Source organism: Lemur catta, chromosome 9, assembly GCF_020740605.2.
Source record: "Lemur catta isolate mLemCat1 chromosome 9, mLemCat1.pri, whole genome shotgun sequence".
NCBI classification, from domain to species: Eukaryota; Metazoa; Chordata; class Mammalia; order Primates; family Lemuridae; genus Lemur; species Lemur catta.
The window spans coordinates 85619273-85635922 of NC_059136.1; the positions used below are offsets into that span (position 1 = coordinate 85619273).

The 16650-nt window shown below is 43.4% G+C and overlaps 2 protein-coding genes across 3 annotated transcripts in view; one reads left to right on the forward strand and one right to left on the reverse strand.

Moving 5' to 3' along the window:
- The first annotated feature begins 3121 nt into the window (after positions 1 to 3121).
- Positions 3122 to 5116, forward strand: CRH (corticotropin releasing hormone). The gene is made up of 2 exons (XM_045560577.1): positions 3122 to 3417; positions 4072 to 5116. Exon 2 carries the CDS (start codon positions 4086 to 4088, stop codon positions 4674 to 4676), a length of 591 nt encoding a protein of 196 aa, XP_045416533.1. The 5' UTR covers positions 3122 to 3417; positions 4072 to 4085; the 3' UTR covers positions 4677 to 5116.
- Positions 5117 to 6734: 1618 nt separating this feature from the next.
- TRIM55 (tripartite motif containing 55) overlaps positions 6735 to 16650 on the reverse strand; it is a 42894-nt gene continuing 32978 nt past the window's right edge. For both annotated transcript variants that reach the window (XM_045560580.1, XM_045560579.1), the window contains one exon: positions 6735 to 7097. In XM_045560580.1, coding sequence (XP_045416536.1) covers positions 6975 to 7097 — 123 coding nt within the window. In that variant the 3' untranslated portion in view covers positions 6735 to 6974. The remainder of the gene's footprint in view (positions 7098 to 16650) is intronic.

Consider the following 16650-nt stretch of genomic DNA (forward strand, 5'->3'; position numbering starts at 1 on the left):
CATGTCCACCCTAGGCATTTTTGAAGGCTGTCATTTGAGATGGTAGATTGATTTCAACAAATGTTTGAGTCGCAAACCTGTAGACTGTACTTGTTTGCCATGAGCTTTGCTAACAGAAACAAGTGAAGGTACAAGCAGATGCAGGTGACAGAAGTATGCCAAGTAGTTCTTTATTATTTCTGATATTTCATTATTCATTAGACTGTTGTGCCATGTCTATTTAAATTTACCTATACCCTATGTTATATTGTTATTAAAAATATGATTTCAAACATGACATAATCCCTGTTCTTGTGCCCATGTTTCTTGGACTGTGTTTCTAAGTTCTAAAAGCATTTAAATTGGTTCTCTAATGACTCCTTTCAAGAAGTTACTCCTACATGTAAGATCAGATCTGTCAGTGGTGATTTTTATGGACTTGGATATTTACTGCACATATAAGTCCTTTGCATTATTTCTCCAATCACAGATCTATATCATAACTTCAAGACCCCCTCTTACTCTCTACACTTTATCAAAAGATTACTTTTGTTAAAGGTCACCTAAGGTAAAATAATCAAATTAATACATTTTAAATTGGTAATACATTTAAAACTCTTATGTAATAATGACAAGATTTGGCTGAAAGGTAAATTGCAGTGTGCACACAGAGATTTAAAGTCAGGTGCCAGGGACATCAGCATGCAGAGAGAATCTGTGTGTTCTCATGCCTTAGGAGATTTAACCAATATAAGGAAGGTCTGAGAAAAGGTGCCCCAGGATTGGTGTGTGAATATGTTGCTATATCTAATTTCATCTTCTCACCTCAATTTGTTCATATGACTCTGCTGGAAAAGGAAGTTCAAAAGGTATTCCTACATTATGCAAGTACTGTGGGCTGGCAATCAAAAGAACTGGGTTCTAATTCTGATTTTACGACTAACTAACAGAGTGACTTTAGGTAGGTCACTTAACCTCTCTGGTTCTTATTTAAACCAAGTGATTGCTTCTAGTCATTTCTAATGTGAATGTTGGGTGATTTAATGAGATCTAACTTTTGATAAATTGTGGTGAGTAGGGGCTGCTCTGCACAGCTCTTCCTCCTCTGGGGTTCAGGACTTTTGTTTCTTAAATCCAGTTGGAGCCACTTTGGCTCCACCAATGACCTACTCCAGGAGAACCTCACAGCAAGGACTCAACAGCGATGTGGAGCTATACTCGAACAACATCTTCTAGATGGCCCAATGGGAGAGAGATCTGAAGAGGTTAGTTAGAGCTTACAACTTTTATGAATTCTCTGGAAGAACCCTCAGACCTCCCCAGCTAACTGCATAGTCAAATCCATTTCCTAGGTCCTCTTCTGTGTCCATTTACTGCAACTTTCTGCTTCCAAGTCAACTTTTCACCTCCAGATTGACATCTAAGCTGAAATCTGCTAACAGAGACAGAGAAGGAGTCATAAAGTAAGCAAAAACATTGAGATCTGTTTTAAATTTTAAAAAAAAAGCCCACAATAACAAAAACTACTGTTCTGTATGCCTTCCTACCAATGTAAAACACAGCTTTCCTCCAGAAGCTCAACCATTTTTCATAATCACGATCTTCTATTAACAACTCATATCTTTCCCAGTAGGCACATTTCTTTTTCTGTTCTCTGTGTCAAAAGTACATAATATACACTGCAGTGATCCAACTATGGGCTGGCTTTTCTGGAAACTGTCAGCATTTCTCTCTCTGCGTTCCTTTTGTTTCTAAGAGCAGTTGTGGATTGGTATAGACCCAAAATAGGAGTTGAAATATGCATTGCATCATTTGTCACATCAGCTACAAAGGAAGCAGCAGAGGTAACCAGAAATGAGGAAAAGGAAATTTCTGATAAACAACTCTGATGGTTATCTGGAAGCTGAATAGAATCACAGACACCAGAGTTTGGAATTGCATTTTGAATTGGAGAATTAAAGATAACTGCCTCCCACCTATATGATAGTGTCAATTTAATTCAAAATTTGGGTGTGGTTTTGTAGGCTTAGCATTCCATCCTGTGGTAGTGTCAGAGAGCTTTTATTTATTTATTAGGCTCACATGGAGCACATTTGAATTTGGAAATAGGAATGATAAAAAATAACATGTTGAGTGTCCTGATAGGAATACTATCTTGGATGTTGATAGTATTTGGAGGTGAAATGAATGAGATTACCTTTTTATAGACTCAATATTCATCAATGAATATATGTGACTGAATGAATTCAGCCTTGTAATCAAGCAGTGCAAGCCTATTGCAACATAAACATAGAATAGGAAGTTAGAATGAATACCTGTCTCATTGAGTTTCCATTGAATAGGCTAAAGATTGTTTAACTCATGCACCTCTCACTGCTCCTCTCTGTCTTTAATTTAGGAATAGAAAAGTCCACAATTTCACATTCTGAGAGGAGAGACAAGGGAGGAACAGTGAGATTCTGAGAGAATCTGAAATCTTTGCTGTGCCCCTGACTAACCCTGGTTTGTGCCCCTTCATGGTGGTGGTGGTAGCTCTTGTCATTATTTGAAAAACTTGAGCTGCTTTTTAAGAGACTTTTTGGTCTTGTTGCTGTGGACTCATAATTCCTTTATCTGCTCTTAGGAGGAAAAAACAGATAGAAGTTTAAAAGCTGGATGTCTCTGCACTCCCACCTCCTGGCTCCTCATCCTTCTCCAGGCAGAAAGATGGTGGCACTCTTTGTCCTTAGCAGGGGGGTATTTTCAGACACTGAGGGGTTGTCAGTCAGAGACAGCTGGCCAGAAAGGTTAGCGGGGAGAGGGACAGGGAGGATCCAGACCCACTCCCTGTCACTGGCTGCTGCTTTCCTGGCAGGACTGCACTGGTAGACCTCCCTGCCTTCCCACGTCCCTTCCTCCTCCCATCTGCTGTCTCTTTTCCAGCCTCTATTTTGGCCTTTCATAGTAAGAGGTCAGTATGTTTTCACACTTGGGAAATTTCATTCAAGAATTTTTGTCAATGGACAAGTCATAAGAAGAAGCCCTTCCATTTTAGGGCTCTTTGACGTCACCACAAAGGCGATAAATATCTGTTGATATAATTGGATGTGAGATTCAGTGTTGAGATAGCAAAATTCTGCCCCTCGCTCCTTGGCAGGGCCCTATGATTTATGCAGGAGCAGAGGCAGCACGCAATCGAGCTGTCAAGAGAGCGTCAGCTTATTAGGCAGATGCTGCGTGCTTTCTGAAGAGGGTCGACGCTATAAAATCCCACTCCAGGCTCTGGTGTGGAAAAACTCGGAGCCCAAGTCTCTTGAGAGGCCGGAGGGAAAGAGAAGACAGAAAGAAAAAGAGAGGGGGAACAGAAAGGAGAAGGGAAGAAAACCTCCAGGAAAAGCCCCGGAGACGTCCCTCTGCAGAGAGGCGGCAGCGCCCGGCTCACCTGCGAGCGCCGGGAAGGTAGGGAGCGCCTGGACTGAACGCGCCGTGCCCCCGCGCGGGCGTGTGTGTGCGTGTGTGTGCGTGGACTGCGCCTTCAGATTCCGATAGTGGCCGGGATGTGGCAAGAGCAAACTTAGACGGCTGCTCGTAGTTGCCCGAAAGGCAAGTTGCTCCTCGCTGGCTGCATAAAGGACCCCCCATCCATATACTGACACCCCCCAGAAGGAAGCGAGGGTAGGGATGGAGGCAGAGGAGGAGGAGGCGGCAGTCCCAATTTGGTAGAAAATGCTGAACTATCCAGAAGGGGGGTGGTCAGCACGAGTGAGATCGGTACCTTCGTGGCTCTTCTCTAGGCTCGGGGTGTTAGTTTTGGGGACCGTTCAGTAGAGGACTCAGGGACCGTCCCTTTGGGGTCTCCAAAGAAGGGTCACTCCTCCCGCGCGAGGGCGTGAGCTTCGGTGCCGAGCGCCGCGGACGTCCCCTTCCCGCTCCGCAGGCGCTTCAGCACCGCGGACAGCGCCCGCCCCGACCCCCCGCGGCCGGAGCCTGGCACGTCTGGGGGTGTCCCGTAGGAAGGCCCCGAGGGCACCTCCCCGTTGAGCTAAACTCTGACCAACTCTTTCTCTCTCTCTTCCCTTCTCATTCCGCCCCCCGCCCGCCTCCGCGCCGCAGCGAGCGCCCCTAACATGCGGCTTCCGCTGCTCGTGTCCGCGGGCGTCCTGCTGGTGGCTCTGCTGCCCTGGCCGCCCTGCAGGGCCCTCCTCAGCAGGGGGCCAGCCCCGGGCGCCCGGCAGGCTCCGCAGTCGCCCCAGCGCCTGGATTTCCTGCAGCCGCCGCCGCAGCCCGAGCAGCCCCGGCAGCCGCAGCCTCGGCCCGTCCTGCTCCGCATGGGCGAGGAGTACTTCCTCCGCCTGGGGAACCTGCACAGGGGCCCCGCCGCTCCCGTCCCGCCCGCCTCCCCGCTCCTCGCCGGCGGCAGCGGCGGCCGCCCCTCGCCGGACCAGGCGGCCGCCAACTTTTTCCGCGTGTTGCTGCAGCAGCTGCTGCCGCCTCGGCGCTCGCTCGACAGCCGCGCGGGTCTCGCGGAGCGCGGCGCCGAGAACGCCCTCGGCGGCCACCAGGAGGCACCGGAGAGGGAGCGGCGGTCTGAGGAGCCGCCCATCTCCCTGGATCTCACCTTCCACCTCCTGCGGGAAGTCTTGGAAATGGCCAGGGCCGAGCAGTTAGCGCAGCAAGCTCACAGCAACAGGAAACTGATGGAGATCATTGGAAAGTGAATCGGTGCGTTTGGCCGAAAAGATTCTGCATTTAGCACAAAAAAAATGAAAAAAAAAATTACAGTATTCTGTACTATAGCGCTGCTCTGATACCATTTGTTTATTTTTATATAGCTTGAAACATAGAGGATGTACAGGGAGAGAGCCTATACCCCTTAATTAGCATGCACAAAGTGTATTCACCTGCAGTAACCACACAATGTTATTCGTATCGTCCACTTTTAGTTTCCACTTCCAGGTGTCTTTTAGTGGTGTTTTAAAGAGAAGGTAGATCCCGGAGGAAACGTTTTGAAGAAGCAGACAGAAAGTCACCTAATTGTTCTTCTTGTTGTTTGAGCCAAAGAGAATGCCATTCTCTTGGGTGGGTAAGACAAAACGTGTAAGCTCTTTGAATCAACTTTTTCTTGTAAACGTTTCAGTAATAAAACATCTTTCCAATCCTTGGTCAGTTTGGTTGTGTAAGAGAATGTTGGATATTTATATTTTTAATAAAAGCTGCAAAGGTAATTGTGACTTTATTTTTCCTTTTCAATGTTCATACACTGGAAATACTCTCAGCTCTTAGCTTCTTCAAAATTGTCTTCAGCACAAGGAAAAAACAAAACAAAACTTCCTGCATTTTATTTTCTACTAAAAATACAAATATGTGTCAGTGGCTCACACAGACCGTGCAATCACCTTGGGCTCGTCTCTATACCTCAGACCACTACTCTGAGGTTGAGTTAAATAATTTGGAAAGTTGCTTCCAGGTCTAAAACTTGGTCATTTTATAAAGGAAAGATCAATTTATAATGGAAATAACATTTAACTCTGATTGATTATAAGATGTGAAATAATTGGGAAGAGTGGGGAAGATGAAAAGAGAAGGGTCGAAGCAGACATTCCTCCTAACTATACGGCCAAAATGATGCATTTTTTTCCTGTGAGAAAGGTTCATTTTTTTTTTTTATCAAACTACTACTTTGGTACCATGAAAAAAACTTTTTCCCTAAGCTGTTTTCCAGTGACTACTTCTAATAGGAGAAACTTGATAGCATCTCCACTTAAGACAACTACATTTAGTTGTTATAAAATGGCACTTGGAAAAATTTTCTTATAAAGAACATTTTGATTTTAATAACTACACAAATACCCTGCACATTTATATATATGCCAGCCCTAATCATTTTGAGCACCATGAACAATTTTCATTCACTTCTAAAACAGAACAACAGCACATCTAATTAGTTTTACAATGCATTTGCCTTTGGTAGTTTAGTTATAGTCTTAAAAATTCAATTAAATGTTTAACACTTCAAAATTAATTTTGCTTCTTCCTCTGGGACCCTTGAAATACACATAACTAATAAATTAATAAGATAATATGAAGCACTGAATAAATCATAAGACTGAGTTTTTAAAAACAGCATTTATTTAAGAGTTCATAAAGAGTAAAGTTACACTTATGTTCTGAAGGAGGCATTATGGTGAGACAAATTAAGCATGATTTAAATATATATATATATTTTAATGTGTGATGTGTGTGTACATATATTTAAATACATGCAGTTTTTCTATAATTCACCAGATTGGTGCCATAGTAGATACATGAGAAAGTAGACAGCTCCTGTTGAAAGGCCTTCTGTGATTAAAGTGCCTAATATTATCTAAAACTAAGACTAGAAAAGTGTCACAAGAGACGTCCTAGACCTTCAGCCTCTGGACTATGAAAGTGTCACCAAATTCAAAGAACATTTCAAGATATACCATCCCATGACATCTATTATGAAAAAGAGGAAAACTCTGTGAAACATTTCATAGCTTTGGTCAATGATTTACCTTTTGTCCATACATTGATAAATCAGTCAACTTCTGAATTGACACTGAATTTCACTGACCACCTGCATTGTCAAAGAGGAAAGTAAATAAAAGCCATTATGATATAATAACAAAAAGCCAGTGCCTATTAGGACGAGAGTGTAGTGCCCACTTTTTTCAACACTTGCCACGTTTTATGACACACACATGTACGACACCTACACATCCTTAATAAAGTTTCCCACACAATAAAAGATTTGCATAAGCTCAAGTTTCTTTTTTCCAGTGTTTTCTGCAACTATTTTCCCAAAGTACTCTTCTTCCTCAATGTGTTAGAGAAATCATCTGGAATTAAAGTTGGGGTTTTGTTTTGTTTCATTTGGCTGAAATCCTGTTCAGCGGTCCCTTTCATTATCTGCATCATATTAACTTCACCTAGGTTCCCTGCCGCCTGTGTGCATCTCAGCCAGGCAGACACAGGAGCAGCAGTTGGAATGAACATCATTCATTTAGGGAGTTCAACCAGGAAAAGGAAAAGACGTGGCGAGCTGGCTCAGAATCAGATCCGTTCCCACTCCCTGAAGCTGCAGCCTGTCCCTGGAGGGGAGGGGCTTCATAGCCAGTCTGCAACAGAAGAAAATGTGAATCAGAGAAAGAAGCAGCTAGTCCTTTTTAGATGGGCCCAATCACTTTTTTACTAAGGAGAAAAGATAATAATAATTATTATTATTATTATATGGAACATAATTATTATTAGGGCTGGGAAACAAGCTCAGGTTACCTTGGCTATGGCCAAGAGCCATGAGAGTAATTCACACTCATGATACACAAAGGGACAACAGTAATGCATGCAGTGGAGGAAAGTCCTTGGGAAAAAGAGTCCAGTCTATTTTTTTTAAGTCCACTTGTGCATGAAAGTCCCATTGAAACTAATGAGAATTTGGGCTTAGAGAAGCTTGCAGAATAAAAACAAATTTCTAATTTAACTGACATTGCTTTACCACATGACATTGCAGGGCCTATAAAATAATCCCTCCACTGCTAAAGTAAGACGTTTCTAACATATATATATACATTATACTAAGTACATACATACATACATATATATGTACTTAGCATAAGTTTTGCAAAACTACAGGCTTAGTTTTGGGCAAACCACAAAGGAATTTTTTTCTCTACGTAATAAAATCTAATAACAGCATTTATGTCAAATCAAATCTAATATCAATTACTTCTAAAGAGATAACTATCTTTTATAAATACCTGACAAACACAGGTTGTGATTCCAAATTAATGATTAACCTAATCTGAATAATAAGTAATATTTATTCATGTTGTTTTGGGCTTTAAAACTAACAACTTAATGAAATGAGGGATACTCATAAAAAGAAGTCTTGCTGAAATACAGTTCAGTTTTATAAACTCTAACTCTTCACATTTAAAGGCACCATGACAAACACAGTTCTTCCCAGGATAATGATGGATAAACGAGCAAACATATTCTGAGGATGTTACTGGTAAAACTATCCCACCAGATTAGAATGCCACTGATTTGAAAGCAATGAGGGAGCCACATGCATTCAGCTCAGCAGCCTCGGGCGATTTTATGAAGCCGCTATATGAATGGACAATATCTGGCACAGGCAAAGCAGAACTTTGTTAAGTATGTTGTTTTATTGCCACTCATAATAGCTTTGAGAGAAAATGAATTCTTGGCTAGCACCTTATTGGATGTTGCCTTCAACATATGTTTGGGGATAATGGGTCAAGTGTAATAAAATGACCCCAAGTCCTTATGGCTTTGGGATCATACCTCACACTGCCACATTGCTCTCTGCCAGAAAGTTAAGAAGGGCCATAAAGCACACTAGCCACAGTGGAATGAAACTGAAGTATGCAGTATTCTATGAAGGAATAGTTGAGGCATCAAGTGAAATCGGGCTTTTTGAAAAAAGACATTACTAGACTCTACTGGTGATGGGTTAGATAATTCAATGTCCTTGAAACTGAAGTGGAATTAAACATCATACTGATAGAATCCCATGCCTATTTGTACAGGTCAAACTCTTCCTTTCTCCACCATACACAGCTTACTCTCACTAATCCTAAAAAAAAACATCCCACAAACACACACAAAAAGCAAGAGACCTGGGCATATCACTGATATTTTTCTAACCATGCAGTACGAGTGAAGACTGAATTCTGCCTGCAGGAACAGACTGTCAGGGTCCATTTTATATCCTCTCTCTCTCTTTTTTTAAGGCAATTCCTAATCTAGAGGAAAATTCCATGACAGCTGTTCTCAAATATCTAAAGGGTGAAACAAGTGGGGTAAGACATTTTCTGCAGAAGGATATCATCTTTGGGAAACTGCTAGTGGTTAGCAAGCTATTGGGACTGCTTTTGGAATGTGTGCAAATATTTGTGCTTTTCTGTAGTAGGGATTAAAATCTTGGAATGTGTGCAAATATTTGTGCTTTTCTGTGGTAGGGATTAAAATCTTGGAATGTGTGCAAATATTTGTGCTTTTCTGTAGTAGGGATTAAAATCTATCTTCCATTTAAAATGTTTTAGTTGTTAATACCCTATAGCCTTCAAAATTTGAGATTAAACGTTTGGGTTTGCTTCTCCTACACCCCCATGCTTCCAGGCAGTTATTATGTTTTCCTGCAGAGAAGAAAAGCCAGTACCAGAGTGGGGCAAGAGTAGAGATTATCTTAAGTATCTTTAGATCACCTCCTTGGTCTTGTTTTATACAAACTAAGGACCCGCCAACCGCAATCTCAGCAGGGAAGTTCTGTGCAAAGAGGCTTAGTGTAGTTTTGAATCCCAGACCAACTAGTGACTAGCTGTACGACTTGGACAAGTTACTCAACCACTCTGAGCCTTAATTTTCTCTTTTGTAAAATAGAGATGAGAGCCTATTTCACAAGGTTGTTGCAAGGACTGAATAAATAAAGTGCCACACATAAAGCACTTTACACGTTCCTCACTTAATTAGGTCCTTCCTTCCTTCCTTCTTTCCTTCCTTCTCTCCTTTTCCCCCTCTCTCTCACCCTCCCCCCTTCTCCCCTTTCTTCCTTACAGCAGTGTAAAGGCTCCTTTGCCATTTGGAATCACCTGGGGACTGTTTATGGCGAACTATATACAACACCACTGACCCCCAGTAAGGTAATACAATCGCATTTGCAATCTCATAGTTACAGAATTGGACATCATTTAAATGATTTAATCCCTTCAGTGTGTTGCAATCATGGCCAGCCATGACATAGTTGAGTGGATCTCTAAGAGGCCCACCTTTATATATGGCTATCTCATAAAGGGAGGAGTTAAAGATCTAGAAACCTCCTTTCGGTAAGCACAGCCCATCAAATCAAAAGCAGCCATTTTTCCTATAGCATTCCCCAAATAGAACTGTATATATGTGTCCCTTCGAATAGTAATGGTTTTCTAAATGCTGGCTCTCCTTCATCACAGGAAGTGCTATTTCTTGGGAATACTGATGTCCCATGCAGCAGAGCAAAGGACAGAGAGTTATAAGCACTGATCTCCTCTACCTGCCTTTGAGCTTGCCTTGCGTTCCAGTTTAGTCTGATAATGTATAAAAAGGATTGCTAGCGCCATGTTACAGTCACGTGTTAACAATGGATATACATTGTAAGAAATGCATCATTACGTGACTTCGTCATTGTGCAAACATCATGGAGTGTACTCACACAGACCTAGATGGTATAGCCTACTGCACACCTAGGCTACATGGGACAGCCTGTTGCTCCTAGGCTACAAACCTGTGCACATGTTACTGTACTCAACAGTGGAGGCAACTGTAACACAATAGTAAGTACTTCTGAATCTAAACATAGAAAAGGTACTGTAAAAATACAGTATAAAAGATACAAAATGGTACACCTGTATAGGGCAGCTCCATTATAATCTTATGGGACCATCATTGTACTTGCACTTCATCGTTGACCAAAGTGTGGTTATGCAGCACATGAGTGTATTTCTAAATTTTATACATTTTCCTCAGGTGATAAAACAAACAACATACAATCGTCACTCAGCACTGTGCTCTGTCATTATGAGGCTACAGATGATATGACAAATATGACTTCTAGTCATAAAAGGAAACCGAGAAATTGAATAGAGAGGTGGCATTTCCCCGCCTCCTCAACTGTCAGATGCAATTCAGCCGAGGTTCACAGAAGACCAGCAGAAGAGGGTGATGTGTTTTTGCTCAGAGGAAAAACTATTGTTCTTACATGAGCCTGACCAGGAGTTCTGGGTATTCATGAACCAGACTCACTCAAGAACACAAAATCTTTTATTTTCCTTTGATGTTTTTCTGTTACTATCAAATGTCCTTTAAGAGGAAAAAATTAATGTCAGATTATGGTGCTAGTGTATTGCTTCACTACACAGAAAACAGGTGAGGTTAGGCACTTCCACCCAGAGCTGCATGCCGTGCAGACATCCTCCTTGACAAGTTATGTCATCCAGAACCATTTCTTGTTGGTGGGGATTAGGGAGCAACTATTCTGCCAGGGGCTTGTGGCCAGCTGTCACTGTGCACAGGGCAGTTCCAGGTTACAGACAGTGTTTGCTTGACCTGAATTGTGCATCTGCACGGTATTTTGAAAAAGCATGAAAACATTAAAAATCTAGGAGTGAAGATGTGGTAAAATTGGAACCCTTATGCACTGCTGGTGGGAATGTAAAGTGGCAGATACTATAGAAAATAGTATAGGGGTTCCTCAAAAAATTAAACAAAGTTACCATATGATCCAGCAATTCCAGTTCTGAGTATATACTCAAAAGAATTAAAAGCAGGAACTCACACAGGTATTTGCACGCCCGTGTTCACAGCAACAGTATTCACAGTAGCCAACAGGTAGAAGCAACCCAAGTATCCATCCATGGAGAAACAGATAAACAAAATATGGTATGCACACACAATGGAATACTTTTCAGCCTTAAAAAGGAAGGAAATTCTGACACGTGCTACACAACATGAATGAAACTTGAGGACCTTATGCTAAGTGAAATAAGCCAGACACAAAAGGGCAAATATTGTATGATTCCATTTATATGAGGTACCCAGAGTAGTCAAATTCATAGAAACAGAAAGTAGGATGATGATTACCAGGGGCTGGATGGAGAGTGAAGTGGGGAGTTTTTGTTTAATGGGTATAGAGTTTCAGTTTTGCAAGATGAAAAAGTTCTGTAGATTGGTTGCACAACCACGTGAGTAGACTGAAGGCTACTGAACTGTACACTCAGAAATGGTTAAGATAGTAAATTTTATGCTCTGTGTTTTTTACAACTATTTTTTTTTAAAAAAAAAACTCAGGGGATATCACATTAAAATCTAGACTTGCAGGTTCTCTGGACAAAGCAGACATTTAGCAGCCCAGAACTTGCACACAGAGCTGAGCAGCGCTGTGAGGTGGACGGGGCTGCTCCCTGCCGCTCCTGCGCTGCCAGCTGGTTCCAGCGCCGGTTCTCGCTGCGCCTGTACAGCCGCTACGCTCAAAGCAGAGTTCAGAGAAAAGCAAACTGTGTCTTGTGTTTATGCTTCTATCAACATCTTTCTGCTGCCCAGCCTGGACTGCCTTTTCATTCATGTCACTTCCTTGTCCTCTAAAGGCAAGCAAGTGTGTTGCTCTTAACAGCAGGTGATTTTTTAATATGAAAGTGTCAACAGAAAGTAAAATGCTCAATGAAGGCTTGATTTTTATGCTAAAGGTGATGAATAATAATAATAAAAAAAAAGCCAAAGTGTGTCTCATGGCAAGATTCTTGACAACAAAAGCATGAAACTGCCTTCAAAGTACATTTGCGGGCAGATGAGTCCTGGCACCTCGCATAGGGGATATAACCAGGGGCAGACTGGCGTGGGGTTAATACCAGTAGCCCCCTTTACCTAAATCTGTCTTGCTCCACGTGAGGCACTGAATGAAATGACATTCACTCTGACACAAGTCTGGGTAGCCACAGTTAGGAAGGGCATTGTATTTTAGCTGGGCCAAAGTAGAAGAACGAGCTTATTTTCCTCAGTGACCAGTGCCCTCACGCTGCCCCCAAACTGCCCAGGGCCTCCGTGGTGTGCCAGCGTCGGCCTTTCCCTTAATGACTACTCTCTACACTGCCCATGACTCAGCTCCCTTTAAATCTACCTGTCTTGTGTTCCATTCTCTCAGGCTCAGCCAAGTGAGTTATCAATCTGATAAACTGCACTGCAACTAAGATATTGATGGATGACGATGGCTCAGTGAATACCCTGCCACACAACATTTTACCTACGGATGCCCATGCCTTCTGAGGGGTGACTAATGCCAGGCTGTTGGGGACATATTGGGAGCAGTTAGGGAACTTGTGTCCAGAACCCCACATTTGGGCTGCCACCTCCTCAGTCTCTGAGTGCTGCAGTGAATGCCAATCAGAAATTCATCCCAACAGATCTGTCTGGTTACCACAGCAGACTAAGTGCCAATCTTTCTAGATCAATTCAAAAGAAGCTTTGCCCACCTACACTGAAATCCATTTGCCTTAAAGGAACGTGGATAGGAAGGGTAAGGCCAGACTTGAGGCCGATGAATGGGCAATGACCCAGGATCTATCCACCCTGCACCTGCTGGGCTGGATCAGAGACTCAGAGGCAGGCCCGGGAACAGGTGTGAGCAGGAATGCTGAGATCATGTTTGGAATGCTTACTCAGAAAGACCAAACCCGAGCACTGGCCTGCTCCCCCGCCTAGCATTCCTGAAGCTCAGGCTCTTGGATGCCTCAGCGTCACAGATTCCTAACCGGAAAAGCGAGTACAGCCAAGAACCCGGGCCAGTTGCTCACCAAGAAGAAACTGAGGCATCGTCTGTGGCTCACAGCCAAGGGTCTGAGCCCTGGAAACTCTGCTAGGCAGCTCTGCCTTCACAGCATTTCTGTCACAGGAATGCAGACGTTTCTGCTTGGGACAGAGCAATCAGGATATGTTAGCAGAGAAGCCAGAGCTGTGAATATGGCGCACACACTCTGTGAATGCTACAGGAAGCAGAAAATGGGAACCCCCATAAAGAGCTCTGGAAGGAAACACTCACTGCGAAGCACTTTTCCTTGGGAGGATTCACAGCCTTACACACCGCGTGAATGAGGGGGTGGGTGAAGGAACTGATATGGGGACTCTGTTGCCATCAGCTGCCTCTTTCTTGCTGAGGGAAGATCAGAAACCAGAGTAATTTCCAGAGACCCATGAAATGAAAAGAAATTAAACTCACTCAGTTTTTCTTATCCTGGAGGAGGATGGAGTGGTATGTTCCAAGTTTGGTGTGTTTCAAGCACAGCGTCCAGGAATCGAGGGGGCCAGAGTGGTGGGGAGCAGGTGATGGATGTTGACAGCATGGACTGGCAAAGCCTTAAAGCCAGTCTTCCCAGCTGTGGCTCTGACAGTTGTGTGTCCTGTCGTGTGCGTGTGTGTGTGTGTGTGTGTGTGTGTCCTCACTCTTTCTGAAAAGCGAACTGAATTACAAAGAATTGGATCATTAATTCTTCACAGACAGGGGCTTCTTTGCCCTGTGTTAGCCAAACAGGTTGTCCTCAAGTCCCATGAGCACTTGATAGTGTTATTACACCCAACTGACAGATAAGAAAACTCAGACCCAAAACTTTGAGGCTCTTGCTCACAGTGAGGATCAAGTGCTGGCTGAGAGTTAACAGTGACCGCAGATTCAAAGGGAAAAGGGGACAGCTAGTGCTGCTGAGCATGTGAGACTGGGGGACAGGGCCGACCCCCCACTGGGAGGCAGACGGACAGTCAGGTTGCTCTGCAGCATGGGATACAGCTAAAGGACTGGGTGGCTCTCCCTTGCCATGGACAGCCACTTCCCTGCTGGCGGTGGAGCCCTGGAAATGACCTCCCCGTGCTGTGTGGGGCTGTGCTGATCTGTCACGAGAGGTCAGTCAAAGGAGAGGACGCCCTGGCCACACTGATTTTTGCCTCAGTTCCAACGACCCAGGTGAAGTAGGGCCTCACTCCCTTTTCTTAGATGCTGGCGTGGATTCTATTCTACCACACACGACGCTCCCGTGGAGTTGGACAAGAGATCAGAAAGCAACAAGCTCCAGCTACTCTGTGATCCCGAGCCAGTCACACATCCTCTAGGACTCTCATTTTCCTCCACCATAACATGGGGAAGTTTGACAGTTCCCACGGGAGGGGGCCGTTGTGGGGTTTAAATGGGAAAATTTCTATGAAAGACTCTGTAGATGAGAAAGCGTTTAGATGCTCTTTAGACTCTTTAGATGCATGCACACAATGGTGCATTAACCCTTCACTTTGTGGGCTGCAGTGGGGGAAAGGTGTGTCATGGAAATCACTGAGATACACAAATAAAGACCGAAAAAACCCGCAGGATGTACAACACTAACAGGGGTCTTAGGTTAAATCAGAATAATAAACAATTTAAAAACACAGGATGCGAAGCTCAGCTAGCTGTGTCATAACAACTCCCCCAGAGAGCTCTCCCCGCCCCTGTGGTCCCGGAATTGTAGAGCTGTAGGCACAGGTTGCCAGGGGAAATGAATTCATTACACTGCTCACAATTTACATCATCTTTCCCTCTTTCGAATGGATACATCCATTTTAGCTTCCTATTACAGTGACATTTACTCAGGATGCTATTTGAACCTGAGAAATATAGTCTACAATTTTAGTATCGATTTTTTTTCTTTTGTGTGTGTGTGTGTGTGTGTCCTAGTAATACCTCCAAATTGACAGTTACTAGGATGTCACTTTCCCAGAAAGGGAACAAAAGAAGCCTAGAAAATTAAAATTGCAGTTGTAGGCTACAAAGGAAAAGGCATTAATAGTGTTAACATAATGGTCTCCTTAAAACTTAATTGTTAAGAAAAACCTTACTCCCTTCTACAGTTTTTTTCCTGGGTCAAAATGTCTGCATTTCACTATCATAACTTCTTATAATTTCCAGGACAATGTTTTGCAGTAAATGTAGGCCAGTCCTGAGCACTGATCAGTTTTCTCTCTATTTTTATCAAGTTGAAATTCCAGCACAGTGAGGGCACGCCTGGCACATCAACGATCTGTGAGCTCGAATCTCCTAATTCGTAAAACACGGAGCAATAACTCTCAGGAGGGATTTCTGTTTGAAAATAATTTGACACTCTGAAACCCTCGATTAAATTTAGAGAACAAAGTTAAATTTTCAGTCATTTCAGTTTGCTTTGAAAAATTAAATGGATCATTTCAAAGAACACAGGACCTATAGTCACACTCATGGGAAATCATGTTCTTGGTCTTCTGTTTTATTTTTTTTAAAATGCTCTGTAATACCTTGTGAAATTAATCTTGCTCAGAAAAGCAGCTTCCTGGCCCTCTAGCCTCCCACGCCTCTCACCTCTCAGTCTCTTGGAGCAGCTGGAGTGGATGTTTGTGCTTGAAATCAGAATGTACGGTTTGGTCTCAAAGGTCATTTGCATAAAAATGATTTTATCTTTTTGTCTGTTACACCTGGTGGAGATGCAGGGCTCCACGTCGGCTGCTTCTCCTTGGAACTTAGGCCCATTGTTCAATCCGGCTTAGGACAATAAGAATATTTTCACGAGGACCGAATCTTGGGTGAGCAGAAACTTGAGGGCTCAGGTCTAGGGACACAAGTGTGGGTTTCTGAGAGCCTAGGAAATGAACCCTGGGCTTCAAGAAGGAAAAGACTCTTTGCTAGCCCCCCTCCCTTGCTCCCCATCTGTCTTTTTAACCACTTAAACCACAGGTCGCTCTGTCCCTCCCTCTCTTTCCTCCTCCTTCCCTCCTTTCATTTTTCTTTTCCTCCTCCCCCCTCAACCTTTTTGTTTTTTTTAAATGAAATGTGTTTTATTTTCCTCTGGGGACACCTTTATAATCTCACAGGACAACACTCCATAGAGCCTGGGCTGGGGACTAAGAAGGCCATGGGCTGGTTTTCCTGGGTGACACTTGCCCCACGGCATCCGTCTATGATCAGCCACTGGCCCCGACCTCCACACACCCCCTCTGCTGTTTTAGAGTGGAGAGCCCTAAGGTGTGAGTGACCCACATTGTTCCTGAGGCTCTGCCTCTGAGCTAATGATGCATCAGAAAGAAAGAAACTGGGGACATGGGACGAGAAAGGGACCTTCTGCACCTTCTTGT